The sequence below is a fragment of the Heptranchias perlo genome, chromosome 1, assembly GCF_035084215.1.
Source record: "Heptranchias perlo isolate sHepPer1 chromosome 1, sHepPer1.hap1, whole genome shotgun sequence".
NCBI classification, from domain to species: domain Eukaryota; kingdom Metazoa; phylum Chordata; class Chondrichthyes; order Hexanchiformes; family Hexanchidae; genus Heptranchias; species Heptranchias perlo.
Genome location: NC_090325.1, coordinates 163,649,222 through 163,675,051, shown reverse-complemented (window position 1 = coordinate 163,675,051; position 25,830 = coordinate 163,649,222). Strand labels below are relative to the sequence as shown.

The window sequence follows — 25,830 nt, the reverse complement described above, 5'->3', positions numbered from 1 at the left end:
GAAAGCTACTTTCAGGACACTTGTACTGTATCAAAAACATTCTAAATTGTAAAACAAGCCAAATTCACAGTGGGATTAGCAATGACACAAGCTTTCTTATTACTATGAGACATGCTACCTCAATACGATTGTTGGCTATAATATCCTTATCTGTATTCAGTTCTCCCAAAGCTAAATATTACTTGTACAGTATATGCTGGTCACTGCAAAATAAAGGTGTTTACCAGTCTAAACCACATAAATACAGAATCATGAGGTTGTGTTTATATAGAAATAGAAATGTATAAATTGGATACCTGATGGTATAGGTGGGGGTTGGGGAGGAAGCAGGGTGTTAGCCTTGCTATAGTTATTAGTGGGTGTGGGGGCAAGACCAGTATCTTTCATACCATACAGTTTGGATTCTTTAGACAGAGTTCTTGGCAAAGATGATCCTCTGGAGGTGTTTGGAGAATCTGTCTTTAGTGTTTTGGAGTTGTAATGTAACTGTTAAAATAAAGTTATAATTACCAGCAATGTTTTACTCAAACTGAAATCCGTACAAAATTTAGCAATGCAGTCTTACAAATGTCAACCGGAGAACCAATGAAACAGATTAACTGAAAACTATACAGTCCACAGTAGCTGGTTTCTGTTATGTTTATTCCCTGCAAGAATAGCACTGTTTACTTTCTTCAGAATTCAGTCAACAGCTCCACTGATGAAACTGAGAAGCAGGAGCTAATGGTGCAGTAAGATAAGCATTGAGACTATATGCCACTACACTCCTGACTTCCCTAGACCTGGAAAATGACACAAAAAATTGTAGGCTCAATAAAGCTAGCTGTATGCAAGAACACTTTTAAAATATACCTGCATTACAAGTACAAATCATTTCAAAAAAATGTAGCTGTGTTTATAATGAGTACAGAGTTGTATTTTTAATGAGAATTAAATCAGACTTGTAATGGGATATGCCTTTAAAGAAAATGTGAGGAGGTTTCAATTAAAATGCCTACCTCCTGTATGTTACCTACATACAAGGTAAAGCAATGACAGTGTAAAATTATGAACAAAGATATCATATTGGAAATTTAAAAAGAAAAATAATTAAAAATATCAAGCACCAACTAGGTTTTCAAAAACAGAGCAAACAGCTCTTAGTTCTTCTGAACAACAAGCACAACTTCCCCTTATTATAAAGATGCACTTATTACCTTTACATCTACTCCTGGAATGTAAAAAACTGTTGTTTCGAATTCTGTAGTCTTGGTCTGAAGGGTATGTGGCACTTTTTTTCCACCTGTTAAATGTGCACTTGATGGATAATTCTGCTGAGGTTTTTTCTTCTTTGGTGGAGTATCCTGATCCAAATTTTTTAAACTTTTCTCAGTATTCCTATACAGAAATACAAATCCTTTTAGCCATTGCCCATTTCAGAGATCTAAACTGTAAATGTAAATGTTAAACAATTAAAAATTAAATTGTGCTTAAAAATTTCTACAATAATATTTATCTATCTGCCAATTAGGATTTCAACCCAGTTTTACATAGAGTCTGCAGCACAAAAACAGGCCATTCAGCCCAATTGGTCTATGCCAGTGTTTATGCTCCACATGAGCGTCCTCCCTCCCTTCTTCATCCACTCATATCAGCATACCCTTCTATTCCTTTCTCCTTTGCGTGCTGATCTAGCTTCCTCTTAAATATATCTATGCTATTTGCCTCAACTACTCCTTCTTGCAGCACGTTCCACATTCTTACCACTCTTTGGTATGGAGTATCCAAAAAACAAATTCATCTTTTGTTTTTGATTTTGGGCATTTCTGCACGTCTAAAAACAAAAGTATCTTCATAAAGACCTAAAATAATTGTGGTATTAAATAATTTGCTGCAATAATTCTGGTGATAATTATTTTGCATGATTTCCTCAAACTCATCCAATGACACTGCAGCTTTATTGTCCTGCTCACTTATAGCATCAGGTGTAATGAATGCAACTCATGTTAATTATTACTTTTCATATGATGAAACATATAGTTGCATTCCTATAACCACTGATCATTACTTCATCATTCAATTTTTCTCCTCAATTTTATTGATTGAACTTGTGCCAATAGAGAATCTGTCAAGTAATTATTGTACTAATTAGGGCTGCAAGATTAAAAGCTCTCCATTTTGACTGCTTACTGATGTTGGTGATAGTGATATTGCTGTGAGCTAGCCAGAATCATAAATTGTTTGAATATAGAAATCATAGAAAGGTTATAGCACGGAAGGAGGCTATTCAGCCCATCGAGTCCGCGCTAGCTCTATGCGACAGCGATCTAGCTAATCCCACTCCCCCGCCCTATCCCCATAGCCGTGCAAAGTTTTTCCTTTCAAGTACTTAACCAGTTCCCTTTTCAAGGCCATGATTGAATCTGTCTCCACCACCCCCTCGGGCAGTGCATTCCAGATCCTAATCACTCGCTGCATAAAGAAAGTTTTTCCTCATGGCACCATTGGCTCTTTTGCCAATCACCTTAAATCTATGCCCTCTGGTTCTTGACCCTTTCACCAATGGGAACAGTTTCTCTCCATCAAGACCCTTCATGATTTTGAATACCTCTATCAAATCTCCTCGTAACCGTCTCTGTTCCAAGGAGAACAACCCCAGCTTCTCCAGTCTATCCACGTAACTAAAGTCCCTCACCCTGGAATCGTTCTAATAAATCTCTTCTGCACCCTCTCTCAGGCCTTCACATCTTTCCTAAAGTGCGGTACCCAGAACTGGACACAATATTCCAGTTGTGGCCGAATCAGTGTTTTATAAAGGTTCATTATGACTTCCATACTTTTGTACTCTCTGCCTCCATTTATAAAGCCCAGTGTGCTTTTTTTTTTAAAAAACGATTTCTCAACCTGCCCTGCCACCTTCAGTAAATTGTGCACATATACCCCCAGATCTCTCTGTTCCCATACCCTTTTTAGAACTGTGCCCTCTAGTTTACATTGCCTCTCATTCTTCCCACCAAAGCTCTGCAGTCCTGCCACATCCAGTCATGAATGGTGGTGGACAATTAAACAGCTAACGGGAGGAGGACACTCTGTAAACATCCCCATCCTCAATGACGGCAGAGTCCAGCACGTGAGTGCAAAAGACAAGGCTGAAGCGTTTGCAACCATCTTCAGCCAGAAGTGCCGAGTGGATGATCCATCTCGGCTTCCTCCCGATATCCCCACCGTCACAGAAGCCAGTCTTCAATCAATTCGATTCACTCCACGTGATATCAAGAAACGGCTGGGTGCACTGGATACAGCAAAGAGTATGGGCCCCGACAGCATCCTGGCTGTAGTGCTGAAAACTTGTGCTCCAGAACTAGCCACGCCTCCAGCCAAACTGTTCCAGTCCAGCTACAACATTGGCATCTACCCGACAATGTAGAAAATTGCCCAGGTATGTCCTGTCCACAAAAAGCAGGACAAATCCAATCCGGCCAATTACCGCCCCATCAGTCTACTCTCAATCATCAGCAAAGTGACGGAGGTGTCGTCGACAGTGCTATCAAGCGGCACTTACTCACCAATAACCTGCTCACCGATGCTCAGTTTGGGTTCCGCCAGTACCACTCGGCTCCAGTCCTCATTACAGCCTTGTCCAAACATGGACAAAAGAGCTGAATTCCAGAGGTGAGGTGAGAGTGACTGCCTTGACATCAAGGCAGCATTTGAACGAGTGTGGCACCAAGGAGCCCCAGCAAAATTGAAGTCAATGGGAATCAGGGGGAAAACTCTCCAGTGGCTGGAGTCATACTTGGCACAAAGGAAGATGGTAGTGGTTGTTGGAGGCCAATCATCTCAGCCCAAGGACATTGCTGCAGGAGTTCCTCAGGGCAGTGTCCTTGGCCTAACCATCTGCAGCTGCTTCATCAATGACCTTCACTCCATCATAAGGTCAGAAATGGGGATGTTCGTTGATGATTGCACAGTGTTCAGCTGCATTCGCAAACCCTCAGATAATGAAGCAGTCCGTACCCGCAAGCAGCAAGACCTGGACAACATCCAGGCTTGGGTTGATAAGTGGCAAGTAACATTCGTGCCAGACAAGTGCCAGGTAATGACCATCTCCAACAAGAGAGAGTCTAACCACCTCCCCTTGACATTCCACGGCATTACCATCACCGAATCCCCCATCAACATCCTGGGGGTCACCATTAACCAGAAACTTAACTGGACCAGCCACATAAATACTGTGGCTACAAGAGCAGGTCAGAGGCTGGGGTATTCTGTGGCGAGTGACTCACCTCCTGACTCCCCAAAGCCTTTCCACCATCTACAAGGCACAAGTCAGGAGTGTGATGGAATACTCCCCATTTGCCTGGATGAGTGCAGCTCCAACAACACTCAAGAAGCTCGACACCATCCAGGACAAAGCAGCCCGCTAGATTGGTACCCCATCCACCACCCTAAACATGTGCACCCTTCACCACCGACGCACTGTGGCTGCAGTGTGTACCATCCACAGGATGCACTGCAGCAACTCGCCAAGGCTTCTTCGACAGCACCTCCCAAACCCGCGACCTCTACCACCTAGAAGGACAAGGGCAGCAGGCACCTGGGAACACCACCACCTGCACGTTCCTCTCCAAGTCACACACCATCCCGACTTGGAAATATATCGCCGTTCCTTCACCGTCGCTGGGTCAAAATCCTGGAACTCTCTTCCTAACAGCACCGTGGGAGAACCTTCACCACACGGAGTGCAGCGGTTCAAGGCGGCGGCTCACCACCACCTTCTTAAGGGCAATTATAGGGATGGGCAATAAATGCTGGCCTCGCCAGCAACGCCCACATCCCATGAACGAATAAAAAAAAGTGCATCACTTCGTTTTTTTATCCGTTAATTTTCATCTGCCACGTATCCGCCCATGCCACCAGCCTGTCTATATCCTCTTGAAGTCTATCACTATCCTCCTCACTGTTTACTATTCTTCCAAGTTTTGTGTCATCTGCAAATTTTGAAAGTGCGCCCTGTACACCCAAGTCCAAGTCATTAATATATATCAAGAGAAGCAGTGGCCCCAGCACAACCCCTGGGGAACACCACTGTCCACCTCCCTCCAGTCCGAAAAACAACCGTTCACTACTACTCTCTCTTTCCTGTCCCTTCGCCAATTCTGTATCCATGTTGCTACTGCCCCCTTTATTCCATGGGCCGCAATCTTGATGATAAGCCTACCGTGGCGGCACTTTATCAAGCGCCTTTTGGAAATCCATATACACATCAACTGCATTGCCCTCATCTACCCTCTCTGTTACCTCGTCAAAAAACTCTATCAGGTTAGTTAAACATGATTTGCCTTTCACAAATCCGTGCTGGCTTTCCCTAATCAATCCACAAGGCAAGAACTGGGCAGATTTATCACGTGAATTAGCTATTCTGAAGTGCAGCATGTTCGCATTTAGATGAAAGAGCTGTGTGAATTTGGCCACAAGTGTAGCCAAGAGGAAGAGCTGAGGAGAAAGAATACAGCTAGCCAACCAGCTCAATTGTACAGTTTATTGCTGGATTAAGCAGCAACAGATATCCCAGTCTCTGATTCAAATTTGATATTAAAAGCAGTAAGAGCTCAATGTGTAGGATAGCAATTGTTGTGGTTCCATTGGTTGGTTATGGCAATGGAAGAGGATTTCAAGAGAAAACAAATCCAATGATAAAGCTGCAGCTTTCCCAAACTAGTGAACATAATTTTCATCAGTGATTGTTCCCCTGACTAGATTTATAATGATGATGAATTGGATTGTCCTTCAAGTGCCTTCCAGATCAAACACTAGCTACAAAGAATGAGAAGACAATTATCACCAACATACAGCATGAAATCTAACAGCAATGACTCTGAGGATACTAGCAATCCCCAGCTATGCATCCTCAGGACATGACTAGTCCAAAGACAATATTAAGAATCTCCAGTGTCATCAACTTTTACCATTCACACGCCACCAGAAAAACAAAACCAGCAGTTTGTGAATTTTTTTACACTGCTGCTGGACTTATATAAATTATTGTTCCATTTCCTGTACTCATATTAAATAAAGAATTATCTACTTTTAACTTATTTTTCACTCGTTTAAAAAAAACAATTTCAACATACTATTTTCCCATCATTCACTGACTTTACAGCTGTACTGCCAGCAATTTGGGAATTACAGTAGTAAGATAACTGATGGGGAAAGGACAACTTTTACAACAAATCTGCATAAAATGCAGAGGATGTGCTTCTGCTGCTCTTTATTATATATAATCATGCTATGTGTACATGGAAATTGATACAGTAATCTTAGTTTTATATAGTCACCTTTTTACAGGCTGCATGGCATGGTTTCCCTCCCACGTCGTATTCCCTGCCTGGCCAATTCCGTTTCACTGTTCACATTCCCAGGTAACTTTGGAATCCATTCTCACCAGCTTGCTCCCCATCTTTCCTCCATCAGATTTTTCAAATTTTCTCTCTGATCCCCTTGCCCCACATTCTTCCTTCACCCCAACACTTTTGGCAAACCTCTAGCTACTTGATTTATTCCCTAAATTCCCTTATTTCTTAAACTCTACCATCTGTGGCTGCTCTTTCAACCGCTAAGCCCTGACCTCTGGAACACCATCTTCAAATCTCTTCCTGTTTTTGAAAGCCACTTTCCCTTTACCAGGTTTTTGGCTGTCCACTGTTTATCAACATGTAAGTGCTTTAAGATGTCTTTGTATATGTGAGGAGTGCTTTCGAAACATAAGCTGTTTTAATTACTGGCCAGACCAACTGCTGCCTATATTTCTTACTGCCCACTTCCACCTTTTTTTCTTTATTGCTTCAAGGAAGTTCTCAAGAGGGCAAGATATCTTCATTTAGCACTTTGGATGTCAGAAGATCCTGTCTATTGCATTTTCTTAGAATCTTTACAAAGAGATCCATTGGGAGGTAAGTGGTGGCTGGATCTGTGATATATGTGTCAAACAGAAGCCATTTAAAAATATAGGATGCTTACATAAGTATGACTTTGAATTTGGCATTAAAACAAAATGGACATAAGATCTCTTTGAATGTTATATGTATTTGCATCTGATAAATGAATTCATATTGATGCAAAGTAAGTTAAACGCAATAAAAGCATGTCAAAGGAATAACTTACTATGATATTTAGGAAAAATTCCAAATTTATTAAATACACCAATACTGTAAAGCTAAATTTAATGAACATACAGCACCCATAATTAGTAATAAATTATCATGCCACTGATATGCAGTAGCTTAAAAATTAAATATTTAAAATTATGCAATATTTGAGTTTAGATTAAATCTGTTTTTAGTGAGGGGGAGGAGATTGGAGGAGTTGGGGGGGGGGGGCGGGGAGAGAGAAGGGATACGTCGAAGACCTAGGTTAGTTATCTCATCCAAAATACCATACATTTCTCCAGCTGGGTAGCTAGGCAAATCCTGAACTCTGCACAGAAATTGTGTTCTGTTTACTTTAGAGTCAGTTTGGTATGGTTTCCACTTACATTGTATACTGCATCTAATGCCAAAATATGTTACTTTTCTTAACATATCACTTTTTTAAAAACACGTTTCCACACTTGAAAAAGTATTTAATTTGCACTTGAAATTATCATTTGATGAGTAAAAACAGCAATAATTACAAGCCAGTATAAAAAAGCTCCACCTCAGTCCAATTTGCATCAAGCCTGTTGATGTAGAAATAGTTTCACATTTTAAGTGAAGGAACTTCTTTGAATAGGCCTCTTATGGTTATTGTCAGTTTAGTCCTCATCGACAACAAATTAAATCATACAACTTACGTGGAGGTATTCGGAAAATGTGGAGGGACTAAGCTGCTGAGAAGTATTAGAGACAAATTCAGACACAATATTGGCATTTGTGGTAGCACCTACCTAACAAGTCATTCAATTTATACTTGTAAAGATCTTTAGCTTGTTTATCAAAGTTCCAAAGGTTCAGTTCAAAAAGGGGTTGAGTATTTGGGACAAGGGCAGCAGGCGCATGGGAACAACACCACCTGCACGTTCCCCTCCAAGTCACACACCATCCTGACTTGGAAATATATCGCCGTTCCATCATCATCGCTAAGTCAAAATCTTGGAATTCCCTACCTAACAGCACTGTGGGAGAACCTTCACCACACGGACTGCAGCGGTTCAAGGCAGCGGCTCACCACCACCTTCTCAAGGGCAATTAGGAATGGGCAATAAATGCTGGCCTTGCCAGCGACGCCCATATTCCATGAACGAATAAAAAAAGAGAAGTAGCCATCATGTCTGCAAGGAAATAACAGAGAAAAATGGGAAAACAATGACAAGGGGAGGCGAAAAGACAGTAAGGACAGGTCAATGTTTGGGACCACCCATCCATCACAACGAGTTTGGGAGGGGGAAGGAATACAGAACCCCAGGATCACCAACTTTAGATCAGATCCAAGAATCAATTAAGAACTCTGCGGCTGGGATCATAGAATCATACAGCCCAGCACAGGAGGCCATTCGGCCCATCGTGCCTGTACCGGCTCTTTGAAAGAGCTATCCAATTAGACCTTCTTTGCTGCTTTTACCCCATCGTCCTGTAAATTTTTCCTTTTCAAGTATTTATCCAATTTTCTTTTGAAAGTTACTCTAGAATCTGCTTCCACCACCCTTTCAGGTAGTGCATTCCAGATCATAACAACTCGCTGCATCAAAAAAAATTCTGCTCATCTCCCCTCTGGCTTTTTTTTTTGCGAATTACCTTAAATCTGGTTATCGACCCTTCTGCCACTGGAAACAGTTTCTCCCCATCTACTCTATCAAAACCCCTCAAAATTTTGAACACCTCTATAAAACCTCCCCTTAACCTTCTCTGCTTTGAGGAGAACAACCCCAGTTTCTGCAATCTCTTCACATAACAAAGTCTCTAATCCCTGGTACCATTCTAGCAAATCTCCTCTGCAACTTTGCCAAGGCCTTGACATCCTTCCTAAAGTGTTGTGCCCAACTTCAGCTGAGGCCTAAAAAGTGTTTTATAAAGGCTCAGCATAACTTACTTGCTTTTGTACTCTATGCCTCTATTTATAATGCCAAGGATCCCACTTGCATTTTTTGAACAGTCTTATCAACTTGAGCTGCCACCTTCAAAGATTTGTATATGTAAACCCCCAGGTCTCTCTGTTCCTGCACCCCCTTTAAAATTGTGCCATTTAGTTCATATTGCCTCTCCTCATCCTTCCAAAATGCATCACTTCACTCTTCTCTGCGTTAAATTTCATCTGCCATGTGTCTGTCTATTTCACCTGTCTATTTCCTCCCGAAGTCTGTTACTATCCTCCACATTGTTTACTACCTTTCCAAGTTTGGTGTCATCTACAAACTTTGAAATTATGCCCTGTATACCCAAGTACAGGTCATTAATATACATGAAAAAGAGCACTGGTCCCAACCCCGACCCCTGGGGGACACCACCGTGTACTTCCCTCCATTCTGAAAAACAACCGTTCACCAGTACTCTCTGCTTTCTGCCCCTTAGCCAAATTTGTATCCATGCTGTCACTGCCCCTTCAATTCCATGGGCTTCAATTTTGCTAACAAGTCTATTAGGTGGTACTTTATCAAATGTCTTTTGAAAGTCCAGATACACATTAACCCTCTCCGTTACATCAAAGAACTTAATCACGATTTGCCTTTAACAAATCCGTGCTGGCTGTCATTTATCAACCCATGTCTTTCCAAGTGGCAATTAATTTTGTCCCGGACTACTGCCTCTAAAAGTTTCCCCACCATCGACGTTAGGATGACTGGCTCGTAGTTACCGGGTTTATCCCTCTCTCCTTTTTTGACCAGGGGTATAACATTTGCAACCCTCCAGTTCTCTGGCACCACTCCCATATCCAAGGAGGATTAAAAGATTGTGGCTCGACCCTGTGCTACTTCCACCCTTACTTCCCTTGACAACCTCGGCTGCATCCCATCTGGACCGGGTGACTTTTTTTACTTTGAGCATTGCCAAACTTTTAAATACCTCCTTTTTATCTGTTTTTAGCCTATTCAATTTCTCTACTACCTCCTCCTTTACTGTGACATTGGCAGTAACCTCTTCTTTTGTGAAGACAGATGCAAAGTACTTATTTAGTACCTCAGCCATGCCCCTCTGCTTCCACGAGAAGATCTCCATTTTGGTTCCTAATCAGCCCCACCCTTCCTTTGACTATATTTTTACTATTTGTATGTTTATAAAAGACTTTTGGGTTCCCTTTTATGTTACCCACAAATCTTTTCTCCCATTGAGTTACATTGAACCTACAGCACAGAAACATGCCATTCGGCCCAACTGGCCCATGCCAGCGTTTACGAGCCTCCTCCCTCCCTACTTCATCTAACCCTATCAGCATGTACTTCGATTCCTTTCTCCTGCATGTGCTTATCTAGCTTCCCATTATACACTGTTTTCCCCTCTCTTTTCCTTCTTCAGTTCTCCTCTGCACTTTCTGTATTCTACTTAATTCTCTACTGTATTATGAATCTGATATTTATCATAAGCCTCCTTTTTCTAGATATAGTCTATATAAAGATTTAGACTACATCTAAAGATTAGTCTATATCTTTAGTTATAGACTAAAGACGATATCTTTAGTCATTCCAGGGAGCTCTAGCTTTGGATGCTCTTCCTTTCTCCCTTGAGGCAACGTGTCTAGTCTGTTCCCAAACTAGCTCCTCTTTGAAGGCCTCCCATTGCTTATTTACTGTTTTACTTGATAATCTTTGTTTCAGCTCACCGAAATTCGCCCTCTTCTAGTTGAGTATCTTCACCTTTGATTGTTCTTTGTCCCTTTCCATAACTACTCTAAACTTAATGATATTGTGATCACTGTTTCCCAAATGCTCTCCCATTGAAACATGCTCCACTTCATTTTCCAGAACTAGACTAGCACTACCCACTCCTCCCTTTTGCAGAGTAATTCAAAAAGGGAGACCAAACAAATAAATTTAGTTTGATAGGTGAAAGGAATGCATAATTCTCTGATTCAGCCATATTTAATGCCAGGCAGGATTTTCTTCATTCTTTGAATGATATCCATCTTCCATACAGCATTGGAGTACAGCTTTGCTGAGAAAAAAGATGTGCTGACGCTGCAGATAGGCAGTGCCACATGTGTCATTACTCACGTATTGTACAACCTTCAGAGCCTGCGTCAGTCAATATGACCTGAAGCTAAACTGAAACTAACCAGTCACTTAATACTGATGCCCCCTCTCCCCAAAAAGCTATGCCCACTTAGAGCCTGCAGAGATGGAAATGTGGGATAGGTAATCTAAGTTTCTTTTTCCTTCCACACCCTTCACGTCTTTGGAGGATACCACTGCAGTGTAAATTTAAGAGGGGGAAGGCCACTGAGGAGAAGCCACATCATCAGCTGTCAGGAGCAATCTGTCAAAGACATTGGGCCCGATGTTACCAGGGCTGCGGATTCTCGGCAGGGGGGGCGCGCCCGGCGAAATCAGTCAGCTCCCCACGCGATCGTAGCCCAATTGGATCCACTTACCTGGTCCTCCGGGTTCCCCACTGCTGATCTGCACGTCGGGCGGGCTGCGCATGCGCAGTAAGATCTGTCAGCTGGAGGAGCTCTATTTAAAGGGGCAGTCCTCCACTGACAGATGCTGCAACAAATAGAAAAAATTACAGCATGGAGCAGCCCAGGGGGAAGGCTGCTCCCACTTTAATGATGCCTCACTCCAGGTATCAATACATGGGGTGAGGAGGAGGGGGGAGGACAGAGATCTTCCCCCCGGCGGGCGGGAGGAAGCGGCCTGCCTCTGCCACCAAGAAGGCCTGGCTCGAGGTGGCAGAGGAGGTCACCTGCACCACCAACATATCGCCCACCTGCATACAATGCAGGAGGCGCTCCAATGACCTCAGTAGGTCAGCCGAAGTGAGTACACTTACTCTTTCCCCTACACTCCGTCTGCCACATCACCGCCCCCACCCCACATCTCCTTCTGCACCGCCAACACTACTCTGTCACATCACCCCTCATACCCACTCAAACCTCATCCTCATCTTACCTTCACCTACTCACCTCACCAGCACTCATCCCGCCACTACCACTCAACCCAATCCTCATACAATCTCATGGCTCTATCTCATACTCACCCTCTCGTGCATCTCTTTCACGGTCAGCCTCACTCAACCTGCCACTACCCGTGCTGCAGCCACAGGGAATGCATCACATATGTGCAGTAGGCAGCGTAAGGCAAACGTGTTATGAGCATGAAGGAGATGCACAAGGGTGTTTGAGGGTTTGTCATGGTTGTTACTTATATTTAATTTCTGAGCAACTCACATCACATATTATATTGGCACCACTACTGCCATGTCTTCGCGAATCTTGTCTGGTTTGTGCAATAATGCACTTTCCTGAGGATCACCATGAAGACCCACAACTGATGCCACCCATTGTGTCACTGCAGAGTGGGTGTAGGTGTATTTGCAGGGCTCTTTTGTGTAGACGGCTGAGAGACGTCGGCGATGTCCCCGGTTGCACCCTGGAAGGATGCGGAGGAGTAGTTGTTGAGGGCTGTGGTGACTGTGACAGCGACAGCGACAGGTAAGAAGATGGTGCTCGGGCCAGCCGGGAGCTGCTTGGCATGAAGGAGGCTGCAGATGTCCAGGATTACATGTCGAGTGACTCTGAGCCTCCGTGTGCACTGCTGCTCAGAGAGGTCCAGGAAGCTGAGCCTCGGTCTGTGGACCCTGTGGCGAGGGTAGTGCCCTCTTCGACGCATCTCTCTCTGCGGTTGCCCTCCCTCCTGCTGTGCAGGTGGATGTGTCACAGCGCTCTGTTGTGGAGCTCCACGTGTCAGAGGTGGACGGCGGGGATGGCGAGGCTGGTGATGCTGTTCGCCCTCTGAGGAGGTCATGACTGCAGCTACGGCGGCCCCCATCCGGAAGATGTACATCTGAGGGGGCCCTCAAGGTAGGTAATGTCTCTGGACCCCAGGGTAAGTGTGCAAGTTGGTGACTTTGATTGTCAGGAGGAGGGTGGTGGAGGCCAAACTTTGTCCCACGTGACAGAGTGGCCTCCTGCAATGAGTGCGGTTCTCCCCACCCCCCCCACCTGTCAAATGGACCTTTGCAGCTGCCACAGGTCCATTTGAACTGGGAGTATTTCCCCCAGTGTGGGAAACAGTCCCAGTTTGCTTTAAAATCCAACCTCTCCTCACATAATCCCTTAATCAGGTCAGTTAATGATCTGAACAAGCAAAGTAAATAGCGTCAAGTGGCATCCCGCTGGCTTTAATTGCCTGCGGGATTCCCACCAGCAGGGGCTGCGCGCACACGCCGGCGCGTCAGTGGGGAACCTGCAAGTGCGCGGGTTCGAGGCGGCCTCCGGTCCCGCTCCGGGATTTCCCGATTTTTGGGGCCCCCCCGCCAGGAACGCACCCGATAGCGGGTGCTAAAAATACGCCCATTGTTTTGCAGCTAAATCCAGAGAACAATATTTAATAAATGTGTGACAATTGCTCCCTATAACATGCCCATACTATCAGTTTGAACCTGACTGAGACACCCAGGAAGGTCCCATGAAACAAATGGAATGACCCATAACTTGCCCTGAGCTTCTTTTCTACAAAATGATGGCAGTATACACAACCATCCACTTGTTTGATTAGTCACCAGTTTGCTATTGGTCCTTGAACTGTAGGAAACGAGTAACAATCGAGACAGTCTCAAGTACTCTGTGCAAGAGACATAATAGGGTGGAATTTCCTCGAGGCTCTTCCCCTTCTCTCACAGGGCACCCGACAGACAAAGCATAGCTGAGATGCACTGCGCCTGTAAGGAGACAAGTGCCCTTAAAATTTCCTAGCCCTTCCCTTTATTTGCTCCAGGTGTGCTCTGAACACAGGCCTGTCCCTGGCACGGCCTTACGCTAGGATTGGGGAGTGGAAACAGGAATGCACCTGCAGGCTAGAGGCACTTGCAGCTACGCTCCTGACTGCTAGCATCAGGACCAGAAGGCCGTAGGCCTGAAGACTGTCTGGTAGGGGTTGAAAATAAATTAACTTGCTTGCATAAAATCTTTGGGGGTCCCAAAGTAAGCTCCACGCATGATTTCGTTAGTCATCCCTCCATTTGATCACCCAACAAACAGACGGAAGGGAAACCGGGCCTGCGTCTACTCCAGGCACAGGCCCAATTACATCTATCTGGGGAAAGCCCTAGAAATCCCAGGCAGCATGGTGGGGGTGAAGACCTAACATAACAGGTTCACCCCTTCTTCGTCTTTGCTGCGCCTAGGAACTGAGCATTCCACAGGTGCAGCAAAGAGAAAAATCTAGCCTAACAACTTGGGGATCTCCATGCAGAAATGACACTTCAGTTGGAACTTTGATGGCAGCAGGTAAAACAATGGGTCAATGATTTTGAAACCCAAATGAAACTGAAGAGACTTGACGAAAAACTCAGGTGAGTCCAAAGGGTCGCCTGTCACAATTCTAAATCAAATACTGAACCGACAAGTACAGCTGTCAATTCACTAATTCTGCGAGCCAAAACGAACACCAATAGTGCAGTTTTCCATGCAAGAAATTTAACTTACACATTTGAAAAGGTTCTATTCTCATCTACTCCTCTAGAAAGCAAGGAGGTATTTTCCCAAACTTTTGGTGACAAGTGTTTTTATATGACAAGCAAAGTAAAGCAATAGTGGAAGTCTGTGACGTTTTAATGATATGGAGCAGGAGACAATATGTAGCACTGCCTATCTCAAGTTTTTATGGGTGTGTTCAGAACCCGATGTCCCCAGAAACTCAATGGTGTTTCGAGAATGCAAAATGATGAAGAATTACTCAAATCACTTATCCTTTCCATTGCTAGCTTTCCAAAAAAAACTGGAAGGCAACGAACGGCACAGCGTAAACAACAGGAAGACAATGAATGCCCCGTTCTGGAAACCGACAAAATCACCACAGGGAAGACCCAAGACACAATTTAGTTTGTTGGGGGCAATAGATATACCTGTGATGGACTTGATCTTCTGCAGTATTATGGCCCAATAAGATGGCACTAAGGGACAATTCCAGAAGATTTGCAAATGGAACTTGACTCCTCTGCACCCACTTTGGCATTGAGCTGTGGTTGCTAACAATGCAACTGAACTGGCAGTGGTAGGCACAATGGAGAGTAGCAGCTCCTCCCGTTTTCTGGTTAGTTTATAGTCTAGGAACTGCTGAACCAAATAGCCTCCCATTTCTCATATAAGCATAATTAAGACCAGTTACCCACACACAGATTCATAAAAATCAATATAGAACCGGGCTGTGAAATCAACCCATGTCTTTCAAACAACCAAAAAAGACTCCAGCCTCAATACCTGCCTGTAGCCCCAACTCATGGCTTCTGTTGTGGAAAGAAAATTGTTGGAACGTTATCTAGAGATTATATAAAAGTCATCACCTTTAAGAGAACACTAGTAGGAAAGCAAACAATTAGAGGAACGCATCCTCCAGGAAATGGGAAAGCTGCAAACAACCAAAATCATGCCACTTAAAACGCACAAAACAGATTCAACCTTAATTACAATGGAGAACATTTGAGGCTAGGGCTGCCAACCCCCCTCCAGATTGCCTGGGGGTCGCCTGGAAGGGGGCATGAATCTCCCAGGCACTGTTGCTAGCAGCCTGGGACAACTTTGCCCTTTGAAGTTCTGGCCGCACCCCCACCTCCCCAGCTCCATAACAGCACCGGCTGCTGCCATAGAGAAGCCTCCAGCTCGGTGATATCAACCCCCCACCGCCGCCCCTCCCTGAGCCACCACCGCAGAGCTGGGGCCCGCTTAGGGGTAACCAGATACTGGACCAGCTGATGGAAAAACAGCCAGGGTCTGGTGGGGGAGGGGAAGAGTGACACACCTTCCCCTCCCCCATTTTCAGGTTTGGGTTGGAAGAGGGTAAACAGGGACTTGGGGGCAGAGGACTGCTGGGGAGGGGGAGGGGGGGGTGGGGAAGAGAAGGGGTGAAGAGTGGGTGACCGGAGACTGGGGAGGAGGGGTGCAGGGGATGTAAGGTTGGGGCAGGGTGGAGAGAGCGACAGCGGAATGGGGGTCAGTGGAGAGGGAGACAGGGGGCTTGGGGTCTGGGGTCGAGGAGAGTGGGAGACTGGTGTGGGGGTGGGCATGGGGCCCAGCATTTCTTGTAGAGCTGGGATTAGCAGTAGCAACGTGGTGAGTGGGAGCAGTGCCGAGAGGGGAGCAGTCAATAAAGGGATGAGTGACACCTGGGGACTAGGTAAATAGTGAACAATTAGGCCTGAATTTACGCTCTCCATTCATATCATTCATCTTCCACCCTCCATAAACCTGAGCTTAGACAAAATCCTGCTGCCCGTATCCGAACTCACACCAAGTCCCATTCACCCATCACCCCTGTGCTCGCTGACCTACACCGGCTCCCGGTCCGGGAATTTTAAAATTCTCATCCTCGTTTTCAAATCCTTCCATGGCCTTGTCCCTCCCCATCTCTGTAACCTCCTCCAGCCCTACATACCTCAGAGATCTCTGCGCTCCTCCAATTCTTGCCTCTTGCGCATCCCTGATTTTAATCACATCACCACTGGCGACTGTGCCTTCAGCTGCCTAGGCCCTAAGCTCTGGAATTCCCTCCCGAAACATCTCCGCCTCTCTCCCCTCCTTTAAGGCGCTCCTAAAAAGCTCTTTGACCAAGCTTTTGGTCACCTGTCCTAATATCTCCTTATATGGCACAGTGTCAAATTTTGTTTGATAATGCTCCTGTGTATCGCCTTGGGACGTTTTACTACGTTAAAAATGCTATATAAATGCAAGTTGTTCTTATATTTATGCTGCAATTTGCTGGAACTTGATCCGTCCAAAGCTTCTTCGACAGCACCTCGCAAACCTGTGACCTCTACCACCTAGAAGGACAAGGGCAGCAGGTACATGGGAACAACACCACCTGCACGTTCCCCTCCAAGTCACTCACCATCCCGACTTGGAAATATATCGCCGTTCCTTCATCGTCGCTGGGTCAAAATCCTGGAACTCCCTTCCTAACAGCACCGTGGGAGAACTTTCACCACACGGAGTGCAGCAGTTCAAAAAGGTAGCTCACCACCACCTTCTCAAGGGCAATTAGGGGTGGGCAATAAATGCTGGGCTTGCCAGCGACACCCACATCCCATGAACGAATAATAAAAAAAATCAGGGACCTTGCGCATGGTGCAGGCTATGGCTTTCACTGCAGGCCAACCACGTGGTACTATAAAAAGCTGGAAACAGATGCTGTAACTCAACCTGAGGTGTGGCACTGTGAGGGAAGCGAGCTGCAACTTTTGAAATCAATTTAAATCAATTTTAAAAAGTTAATAAAATGCTGTAAAAAGTAATCATGTCTGCACATCCCTTTTTCCACAGAAATGCCGCAGGAGGTTTGAAAGAAAAGATCTCAAAATTTTGTCCCGCCCCCTCCCCCCTCCAAGATTCATTCACCTCTCTGTTGAAGAAGTCATGGATGGCGGTGGCAAAAGACAAAGGCATCCTGAGCACTTTGCCGATGCTCTGAGTTAACATGCAGGATCCTCAGTTGGGCATCGCAAACAATTTAGTGAGTGGTAACCCATCTTGGAGCTTTCAGTGGCACGTGGGTCCCATTGATAGCCCCCTGCACTGAGGAAGCCAGCAATCCCGTGGAAATTGATGGACTTGTCTCTTTGTTGCGTAGGGGACATGTTATGCTTAATAATGTTGGATCCCCTGCAGAAGATGGCATCTTTCACCTGTTGAATGCAGGTCCTCACAGCTCCTCGGCTGATATTACAGAGGTATCCAGTGCCTGACTGGAAGGAACTAGAGCCATAGAAATTCAGGGCCAGCTTCAATGCCACTGACAAGATCCTGCGGGTCTTCATGGAGCATCACACAGAGATGACCAATTGCTTGGTGAAGCGTTGTCTGCTTGTGCACAGCTTCTCCAACAGTAACTCAAATGACATTAGTTTCCTGTACAATCTCTGAGGGATCGGTTCAGTCTCCAGCCATGGTTCCTCACGTGACGCACTTGCTCCCTTTGCTTCTTCCATCATAATCAAGAATAGGGGAATGTCCAGTGGAAAGGCCATTACAATGCTTTCACCGTCCTAACACCGTTCTGACTGCAATGGTGAGCTGACTGACTAGAACAAACTTTTATTGGCTTAAGCGAGGCTATCAGCAGAGCAGTGCGAATGTCCCACCAAATTATGGTGCAACACAAATAATGGCATAACTTACTCCATTACTTCCTTGAACTTTTAAATATTAACAATGCCACAAGCCGTTAATGCGTCATTACGATGGCGTAAATTTCCAGTGAATCCAGGCCCTACCACCGGTGGGCAAATGAGGAACAAGTGAACAGAGACCAAGGATTCTCACCGGAAGAACCAAGGGGGAAGGGAGAAGGAAGGCTTTTGCACTGAGGGCAATTAGAATACGGGATGCTTCACCACAAGTGGCTATTGAGGCCATTTAAAAGGGAATGCGATAAGTATTTGAAAAGGAGGAATATAAAAGGATCTGGCCAAATGGCATCCTCCTATGCCTTGATTTCTATCATTCCATGAAAACTTTCTTTTATTGAGTGTGAGCTCAGGGAGTGGTTTAGAAATGTTGGTGCTAAACTGAATCCAGGGCGATATGCCCTGTGAGAAGTGCCCCAAACACTAAGCCCACAGCCCTCTGTGCAATCTCTTGGTTTGGTTCAGGTTGGTCTGTGGTAGCCGGTTTTGACATGTGAAGTCCAAGTACAGATCAGCTCTGACGAAGGCTCCAAGTTCAGAGGTGTCACATTCCCACAAAACCGGAGTCCAAACAACATTCCAAGGAGATACGGAGAGGGTTGGAACTTGTTAAAAGTGGCATCGGCTGAGGAACTTGATCTCCCATTATGCAGTGCAGGCTAATTCTGGCTGTAGTCACAGCGTGAATATCAATGGGTTATAGGATTACGACCAGTTACTGGTACGTTATCAGGGCATTTTTTTTTATTCGTTCACGGGATGTGGGCCTCGCTGGCGAGGCCAGCATTTATTGCCCATCCCTAATTGCACTTGAGAAGGTGGTGGTGAGCTGCCTCCTTGAACCGCTGCAGTCCGTGTGGTGAAAGTTCTCCACAGTGCTGTTAGGTAGGGAATTCCAGGATTTCCACCCAGCAACAATGAAGGAACGGCGATATATTTCCAAGTCGGGATGGTGTGTGGCTTGGAGGGGAACGTGCAGGTGGTGTTGTTCCCATGTGCCTGCTGCCCTTGTCCTTCTAGGTGGTAGAGGTCACGGGTTTGGGAGGTGCTGTCGAAGAAGGCTTGGCGATTTGCTGCCGTGCATCCTGTGGATGGTACACACTGCAGCCACTGTGCGCCGGTGGTGGTGGGAGTGAATGTTTAGGGTGGTGGATGGGGTGCCAATCAAGGGGCTGCTTTGTCCTGGATGTTTCGAGCTTCTTGAGTATTGTTGGAGCTGCACTCATCCAGGCAAGTGGAGAGTGTTCCATCGCACTCTAGACTTGTGCCTTGTAGATGGTGGAAAGACTTTGGGGAGTCAGGAGGTGAGTCATTCGCGCAGAATACCCAGCCTCTGGCCTGCTCTTTTAGCCACTGTATTTTGGTGGCTGGTCCAGTTAAGTTTCTAGTCAATGGTGACGCCCAGGATGTTGATAGTGGGAGATTTGGCGAAGGTAATGCTGTTGAATGTCACGGGGAGGTGGTTAGATTCTCTCTTGTTGGAGACGGTCATTGCCTGGCACTTGTCTGGCGCGAATGTTACTTGCCACTTATCAGCCCAAGCCTGCATGTTGTCCAGGTCTTGCTGCATGCGGGCACGGACTGCTTCATTATCTGAGGGGTTGCGAATGGAACTGAACACTGTGCAATCATCAGTGAAAATCCCCATTTCTGACCTTATGATGGAGGGAAGGTCATTGATGAAGCAGCTGAAGATGGTTAGGCCTTGGACACTGCCCTGAGGAACTCCTGCAGCAATGTCCTGGGGCTGAGATGATTGGCCTCCAATAACCACTACCATCTTCCTTTGTGCTAGGTATGACTCCAGCCACTGGAGAGTTTTCCCCGATTCCCATTGACTTCAATTTTACTCGGGCTCCTTGGTGCCACACTCGGTCAAATGCTGCCTATATGTCAAGGGCAGTCACCCTCACCTCACCTATGGAATTCAGCTCTTTTGTCCATGTTTGAACCAAGGCTGCAATGAGGTCTGGAGCCGAGTGGTCCTGGCGGAACCCAAACTGAGCATCGGTGAGCAGGTTATTGGTGAGTAAGTGCCGCTTGATGGAAGGTGTCGACACCTTCCATCACTTTGCTGATGATTGAGAGTAGACTGATGGGACGGTAATTGGCTGGATTACATTTGTCCTGCTTTTTGTGGACAGGACATACCTGGGCAATTTTCCACATTGTCTGGTAAATGCCAGTGTTGTTGTAGCTGTACTGGAACAGTTTGGCTAGAGGCGCGGCTAGTTCTGGAGCACAAGTCTTCAGCACTACAGCCGGGATGTTGTCAGGGCCCATAGCCTTTGTTACATCCAGTGCACTCAGCCGTTTCTTGATATCACGTGGAGTGAATCGAATTGGCTGAAGACTGCCTTCGGTGATGGTGGGGATATCAGGTGGAGGCCGAGATGGATCATCTACTCGGCACTACAGGCTGAAGATGGTTCCAAACACTTCAGCCTTGTCTTTTGCACTCATGTGCTGGACTCTGCCATCATTGAGGATGGGGATGTTTACAGCGCCACCTCCTCCAGTTAGTTGTTTAACTGTCCACCACCATTCACGACTGGATGTGGCAGGACTGCAGAGCTTTGATGTGATCCATTGGTTGTGGAATCGCTTAGCTCTGTCTATAGTGTGTTGCTTCCGCTGTTTAACAGGCATGTAGTCCTGTGTTGTAGCTTCACCAGGTTGGCACCTCATTTTTAGGTATGCCTGGTGCTGCTCCTGGCATGCTCTTCTACACTCCTTGTTGAACCAGGGTTGATCCTCTAGCTTGTTGATAATTGTAGAGTGAGGAATATGCTAGGCCATGAGGTTATAGATTGTGCTGGAATACAAGTCTGCTGCTGATGGCCCACTGCGCCTTATGGATGCCCAGTTTTGAGCTGCTAGATCTGTTCTGAATCTATCCCATTTAGCACAGTGGTAGTGCCACACAACATGTTGGATAGTGTCCTCAGTGTGAAGACAGGACTTCGTCTCCACAAGGACTGTGCAGTGGTCACTCCTACCAATACGGTCATGGACAGATGCATCTGCAACAGGTAGATTGGTGAGGACGAGGTCAAGTAGGTTTTTCCCTCGTGTTGGTTCGCTCACCACCTGCCGCAGGCCCAGTTTGGCAGCTATGTCCTTCGGGACTTGGCCAGCTCGGTCAGTAGTGGTGCTACCGAGCCACTCTTGGTGATGGACATTGAAGTCTCCCACCCAGAGTACATTCTGTGCCCTTGCTGCCCTCAGTGCTTCCTCCAAGTGGTGTTCAACATGGAGGAGTACTGATTCATCAGCTGAGGGAGGGCGGGTAGGTGGTAATCAGCAGGAAGTTTCCTTGCCCATGTTTGACTTGATGCCATGAGATTTCATGGGGTCCGGAGTCAATGTTGAGGACTCCAAGGGCCTCTGGTCAGTCTGTCCTGCCTGTGGGACAGGACACCCCCAGGGATGGTGATGGAAGAGTCTGGGACGTTGGCTGAAAGGTATGATTCTGTGAGTATGGCTATGTCAGGCTGTTGCTTGACTAGTCTGTGGGACAGCTCTCCCAATTTTGGCACAAGTCCCCAGATGTTAGTGAGGAGGACTTTGCAGGGTCGACTGGGCTTGGTTTGTCTTTGTCGTATCCGGTGCCTGGTGGTCCGGCCGGTTTTATTCTTATGATGACTTTTCGTAGCGAAATTTTACAACTGAGTGGCTTGCCATTTCAGAGGGCGATTAAGAATCAACCACATTGCTGTGGGTCTGGAGTCACATATAGGCCAGACCAGTAAGGACGACAGGTTTCCTTCCCTAAAAGGATATTAGTGAACCAGATGGGTTTTTACGACAATCCGGTAGTTTCATGGCCACCATTGCTGATGCTAGTTTTTTTTTTAATTCCAGAATTTTATTTAATTAATTGAATTTAAATTCGCCAGCTGCCGTGGCGGGATTTGAACTCATGACTCTGGATTATTAGTCCAGGCCTCTGGATTGCTCATCCAGTAACTTAACCACTATGCTACCGTACCTCCTTTACGCCTATTATTACCAGTTACATATAGACTCTCAAGTGAGTTAATGTATTATTGTTATCATAGAATCTTACAGCACAGAAGGAGCCATTCGGCCCATCGTGCCAGTGACAGCTCTTCGAAAGAACTATTCAATTATTCCCACTCCCACAATCTTTCTCCATAGCCTTGCAATTCCTTCCTTTTTAAGTATATATCCTGTTCCCTTTTGAAATGTACCATTGAATCTGCTTCCACCACCCTTTCAGGCAGTGCATTCCAGATCATAGCAACTCGCTGTGTCAAAAAAAATCTCCTCATTTCCCCTCTGGTTCTTTTGCCATTGTTATGAGGAGAAACTGCATGCTGTCAGTATTACTCTTAGTTATCAGTGCAATTTCAGTGAGTTACTACTATTTGTTACTGGTGGAATCAAAGTTCCTCTCATCTCTGGTCCCAAACCCCCACCACCCCGTGCAAACCCCTCCCTCCACCCTCCGTTTCCCCTCTCACCGCCTTCGGTTTCCCTTCTCCGCCTGCTTGGGGGTGGCCTCCTGGTTCTCAGAATTTCTCACAACAGCTGCCAGCGCAAAACCACCAGCAAAAATACTCAAGGGACCCAACCTTTACATGATAAATGCAACAAAATTTCCAGACGTCACATGGTCTTACATGATGCAACTCTGTGTGTTTGAGCCTATCCAATCAGGTTTCTGCCCTGCCACAGCACTGAAACGGCCCTAATCAAAGTCACAAATGACATCCTATTATAGAATCATAGAAAGGTTACAGCACGAAAGGAGGCCATTCAGTCCATAGAGTCCGCGCCAGCTCTGTGCAAGAGCAATCCAGCTCGTCGCACTCCCCCGCCCTATCCCCATAGCCTTGCAAATTTTTTCCTTTCAAGTACTTATCCAGTTCCCTTTGGAAGGCCATGATTGAATCTGCCTCGACCACTCCCTTGGGCAGTAGATTCCAGATCCTAACCATGCACCGTGTAAAAAAGTTTTCCCTCATGCCATCTTTGGTTTTTTTGCCAATCGCCTTAAATCTATGTCCTCTGGGTTCTTGACACTTCTGCCATGGGAACAGTTTCTCTCTACCTACTCTGTTTAGACCCTTCATGATTTTTGAAGACCTCTATCAAATCTCCTTACAACCATCTCTGTTCCAAGGAGAATAACCCCAGCTTCTCCAGTCTATCCACATAACTAATGTCCCTCATCCCTGGAATCGTGATGTGGAGATGCCGGTGATGGACTGGGGTGGACAAATGTAAGGAATCTTACAACACCAGCTAACCTGGTGTTGTAAGATTCCTTACATTTATCCCTGGAATCATTCTAGTAAATCTCTTCTGCACCCTTTCTAAGGCCTTCACATCTTTCCTGCGGTGCCCAGAACTGGACACAATACTCCAGTTGTGGCCGAACCAGTGTTTTATAAAGGTTCATCATGGCTTCCATACTTTTGTACTCTATGCCTCCATTTATAAAGCCCAGGATCCCGTATGCTTTTTAACCACTTTCTCAACCTGCCCTGCCACCTTCAACAATTTGTGCACATATACCCCCGATCTCTTTGCTCCTGTACCCCTTTTAGAGTTGTGCCCTCTAGTTTATATTGCCTCTTCCTACCAAAATGTATCACTTTGCATTTTTCTGCATTAAATTTCATTTGCCACGTGTCCGCCCATGCCAGCAGCCTATTTATATCCTCTTGAAGTCTATCACTATCCTCCTCACTGTTTACTACCCTTCCAAGTTTTGAGTCATCTGCAAATTTTGAAATTGTGCCCTGTACACCCAAGTTCAAGTCATTAATATAGATCAAGAAAAGCAGTGGTCCCAGCACAGACCCCTGGGGAACACCACTGTCCACCTCCCTCCAGTCCGAAAAACAACCATTCACCTCTACTCTCCATTTCCTGTCCCTTAGTCAATTCTGTATCCTACTGCCCCCCTTATTCCATGGGCTGCAATCTTGATGATAAGCCTACCATGCGGCACTTTATCAAACGCCTTTTGAAAGTCCATATACACATCAACTGCATTGCCTCATCCACCCTCTCTGTTACCTCATCAAAAAAGTCTATCAGGTTAGTTAAACACTATTTGCCTTTAACAAATCCGCGCTGGCTTTCCCTAATCAATCCACACTCATCCAGTGACTGTTAATTCTGTCCTGGATTATTGTTTCTAAAAGATTCCCCACCACTGAGGTTAAACTGACTGGCCTATAGTTGCTGGGTTTATCCTTACACCCATTTTTGAACAAGAGAGCTCGAGCTCCTCCAGCTGATGACACTTCCTGCAACTGTGGTCGTCCCGGAAAAGGGAGGCGTCCTGGAGTTCCCACATGGCACAGGCCGTGCATTCAACAGGTGTAAGCTGCCATGCCATGCCTAGATTTATTAGATTGTTTACTAACCTTAACAACAATAAATTAAAGGAATCTTACAACACCAGGTTATAGTCCAACAAATTTATTTTAAAATCACAAGCTTTCGGAGATTATCTCCCTGACGAAGGAGATAATCTCCGAAAGCTTGTGATTTTAAAATAAATTTGTTGGACTATAACCTGGTGTTGTAAGATTCCTTACATTTGTCCACCCCAGTCCATCACCGGCATCTCCACATCAACAATAAATTAGACAGTGCACTATCTCTCCTCATCCTTCTTGACCTGTCTGCAGCCTTTGATAGGATTGACCATACCATCCTCCTCCAATGCCTCTCCTCCGTTGTCCAGCTGAGTGGGTCTGACGTTGCCTGGTTCCACTCTTACCTATCCAGTCGTAGCCGGAGAATCTCCTGCAAAGGCTTCTCTTCCCAGCCCAACACCATTACTTCTGGAGTCCCTCAAGGATCTATCCTTATCCCCCTCCTATTTCTCACCTACACGCTGCCTCTCAGCAACATCATTCGAAAACACTTCAGGTTCTAGATGTATGCTAACACCACCCAGCTCTACCTCACCACCACCTCGCTCAACCCCTCCACTGCCTCTGCGTTGTGAGACTCCTCGTCCGACATCCAGTCCTGGATGAGCTGAAGTTTCCTTCAATTAAACGTTGGGAAGATCAAAGCCATTGTCTTCGGCCCCTGCCACGAACTCCGTTCCCTAGCTATCGATTCCACCCCCTCTTTGGCCTCTGTCTCAGGCTGAACCAGACTGTTCGCAACCTCAAAGTACTATTTGATCCTGAGCTGAGCTACTGACCCCATAACCTCTCCATCACCAAGACCGCTTTCTACCACCTCTGTAATATCACCCGTCTCTACCCTTGCCTCACCCCATCTGCTGCTGAAAACTTTCAGACAGGCTTTTGTTACCTTTAGACTCGACTATTTCAATGCTCTCCTGGCTGACTCCCATCTTCCACCCTCCAGAAACTTTTAAGTTCGAACAAAATGCTGCTGCCCGTATCCTAACTCATACCAAGTACCATTCACCCAGCGCACGCGCTCGCTGACCTACGTTGGATGATGGTCCCCGAACGCCTCCATTTTAAAATTCTCATCCTTGTGTTCACGTCTGTCCACGGCCTTTCCCCTCCCTATCTCT

The 25,830-nt window shown here is 45.8% G+C and overlaps 1 protein-coding gene across 8 annotated transcripts in view; it reads right to left on the bottom strand.

Annotated features, from left to right (window-relative positions):
• Nucleotides 1–25,830, bottom strand: part of kiaa1109 (KIAA1109 ortholog) — a 460,818-nt gene that overhangs the window by 79,012 nt on the left and 355,976 nt on the right. For 7 of the 8 annotated variants that reach the window (XM_067993249.1, XM_067993258.1, XM_067993268.1 and 4 more), the window contains 2 exons: nucleotides 1,197–1,377; nucleotides 297–486 (listed from right to left, as the gene is read on the bottom strand). In XM_067993249.1, coding sequence (XP_067849350.1) covers nucleotides 297–486; nucleotides 1,197–1,377 — 371 coding nt within the window. The remainder of the gene's footprint in view (nucleotides 1–296; nucleotides 487–1,196; nucleotides 1,378–25,830) is intronic. The other variant, XM_067993276.1, reaches the window with a different exon arrangement.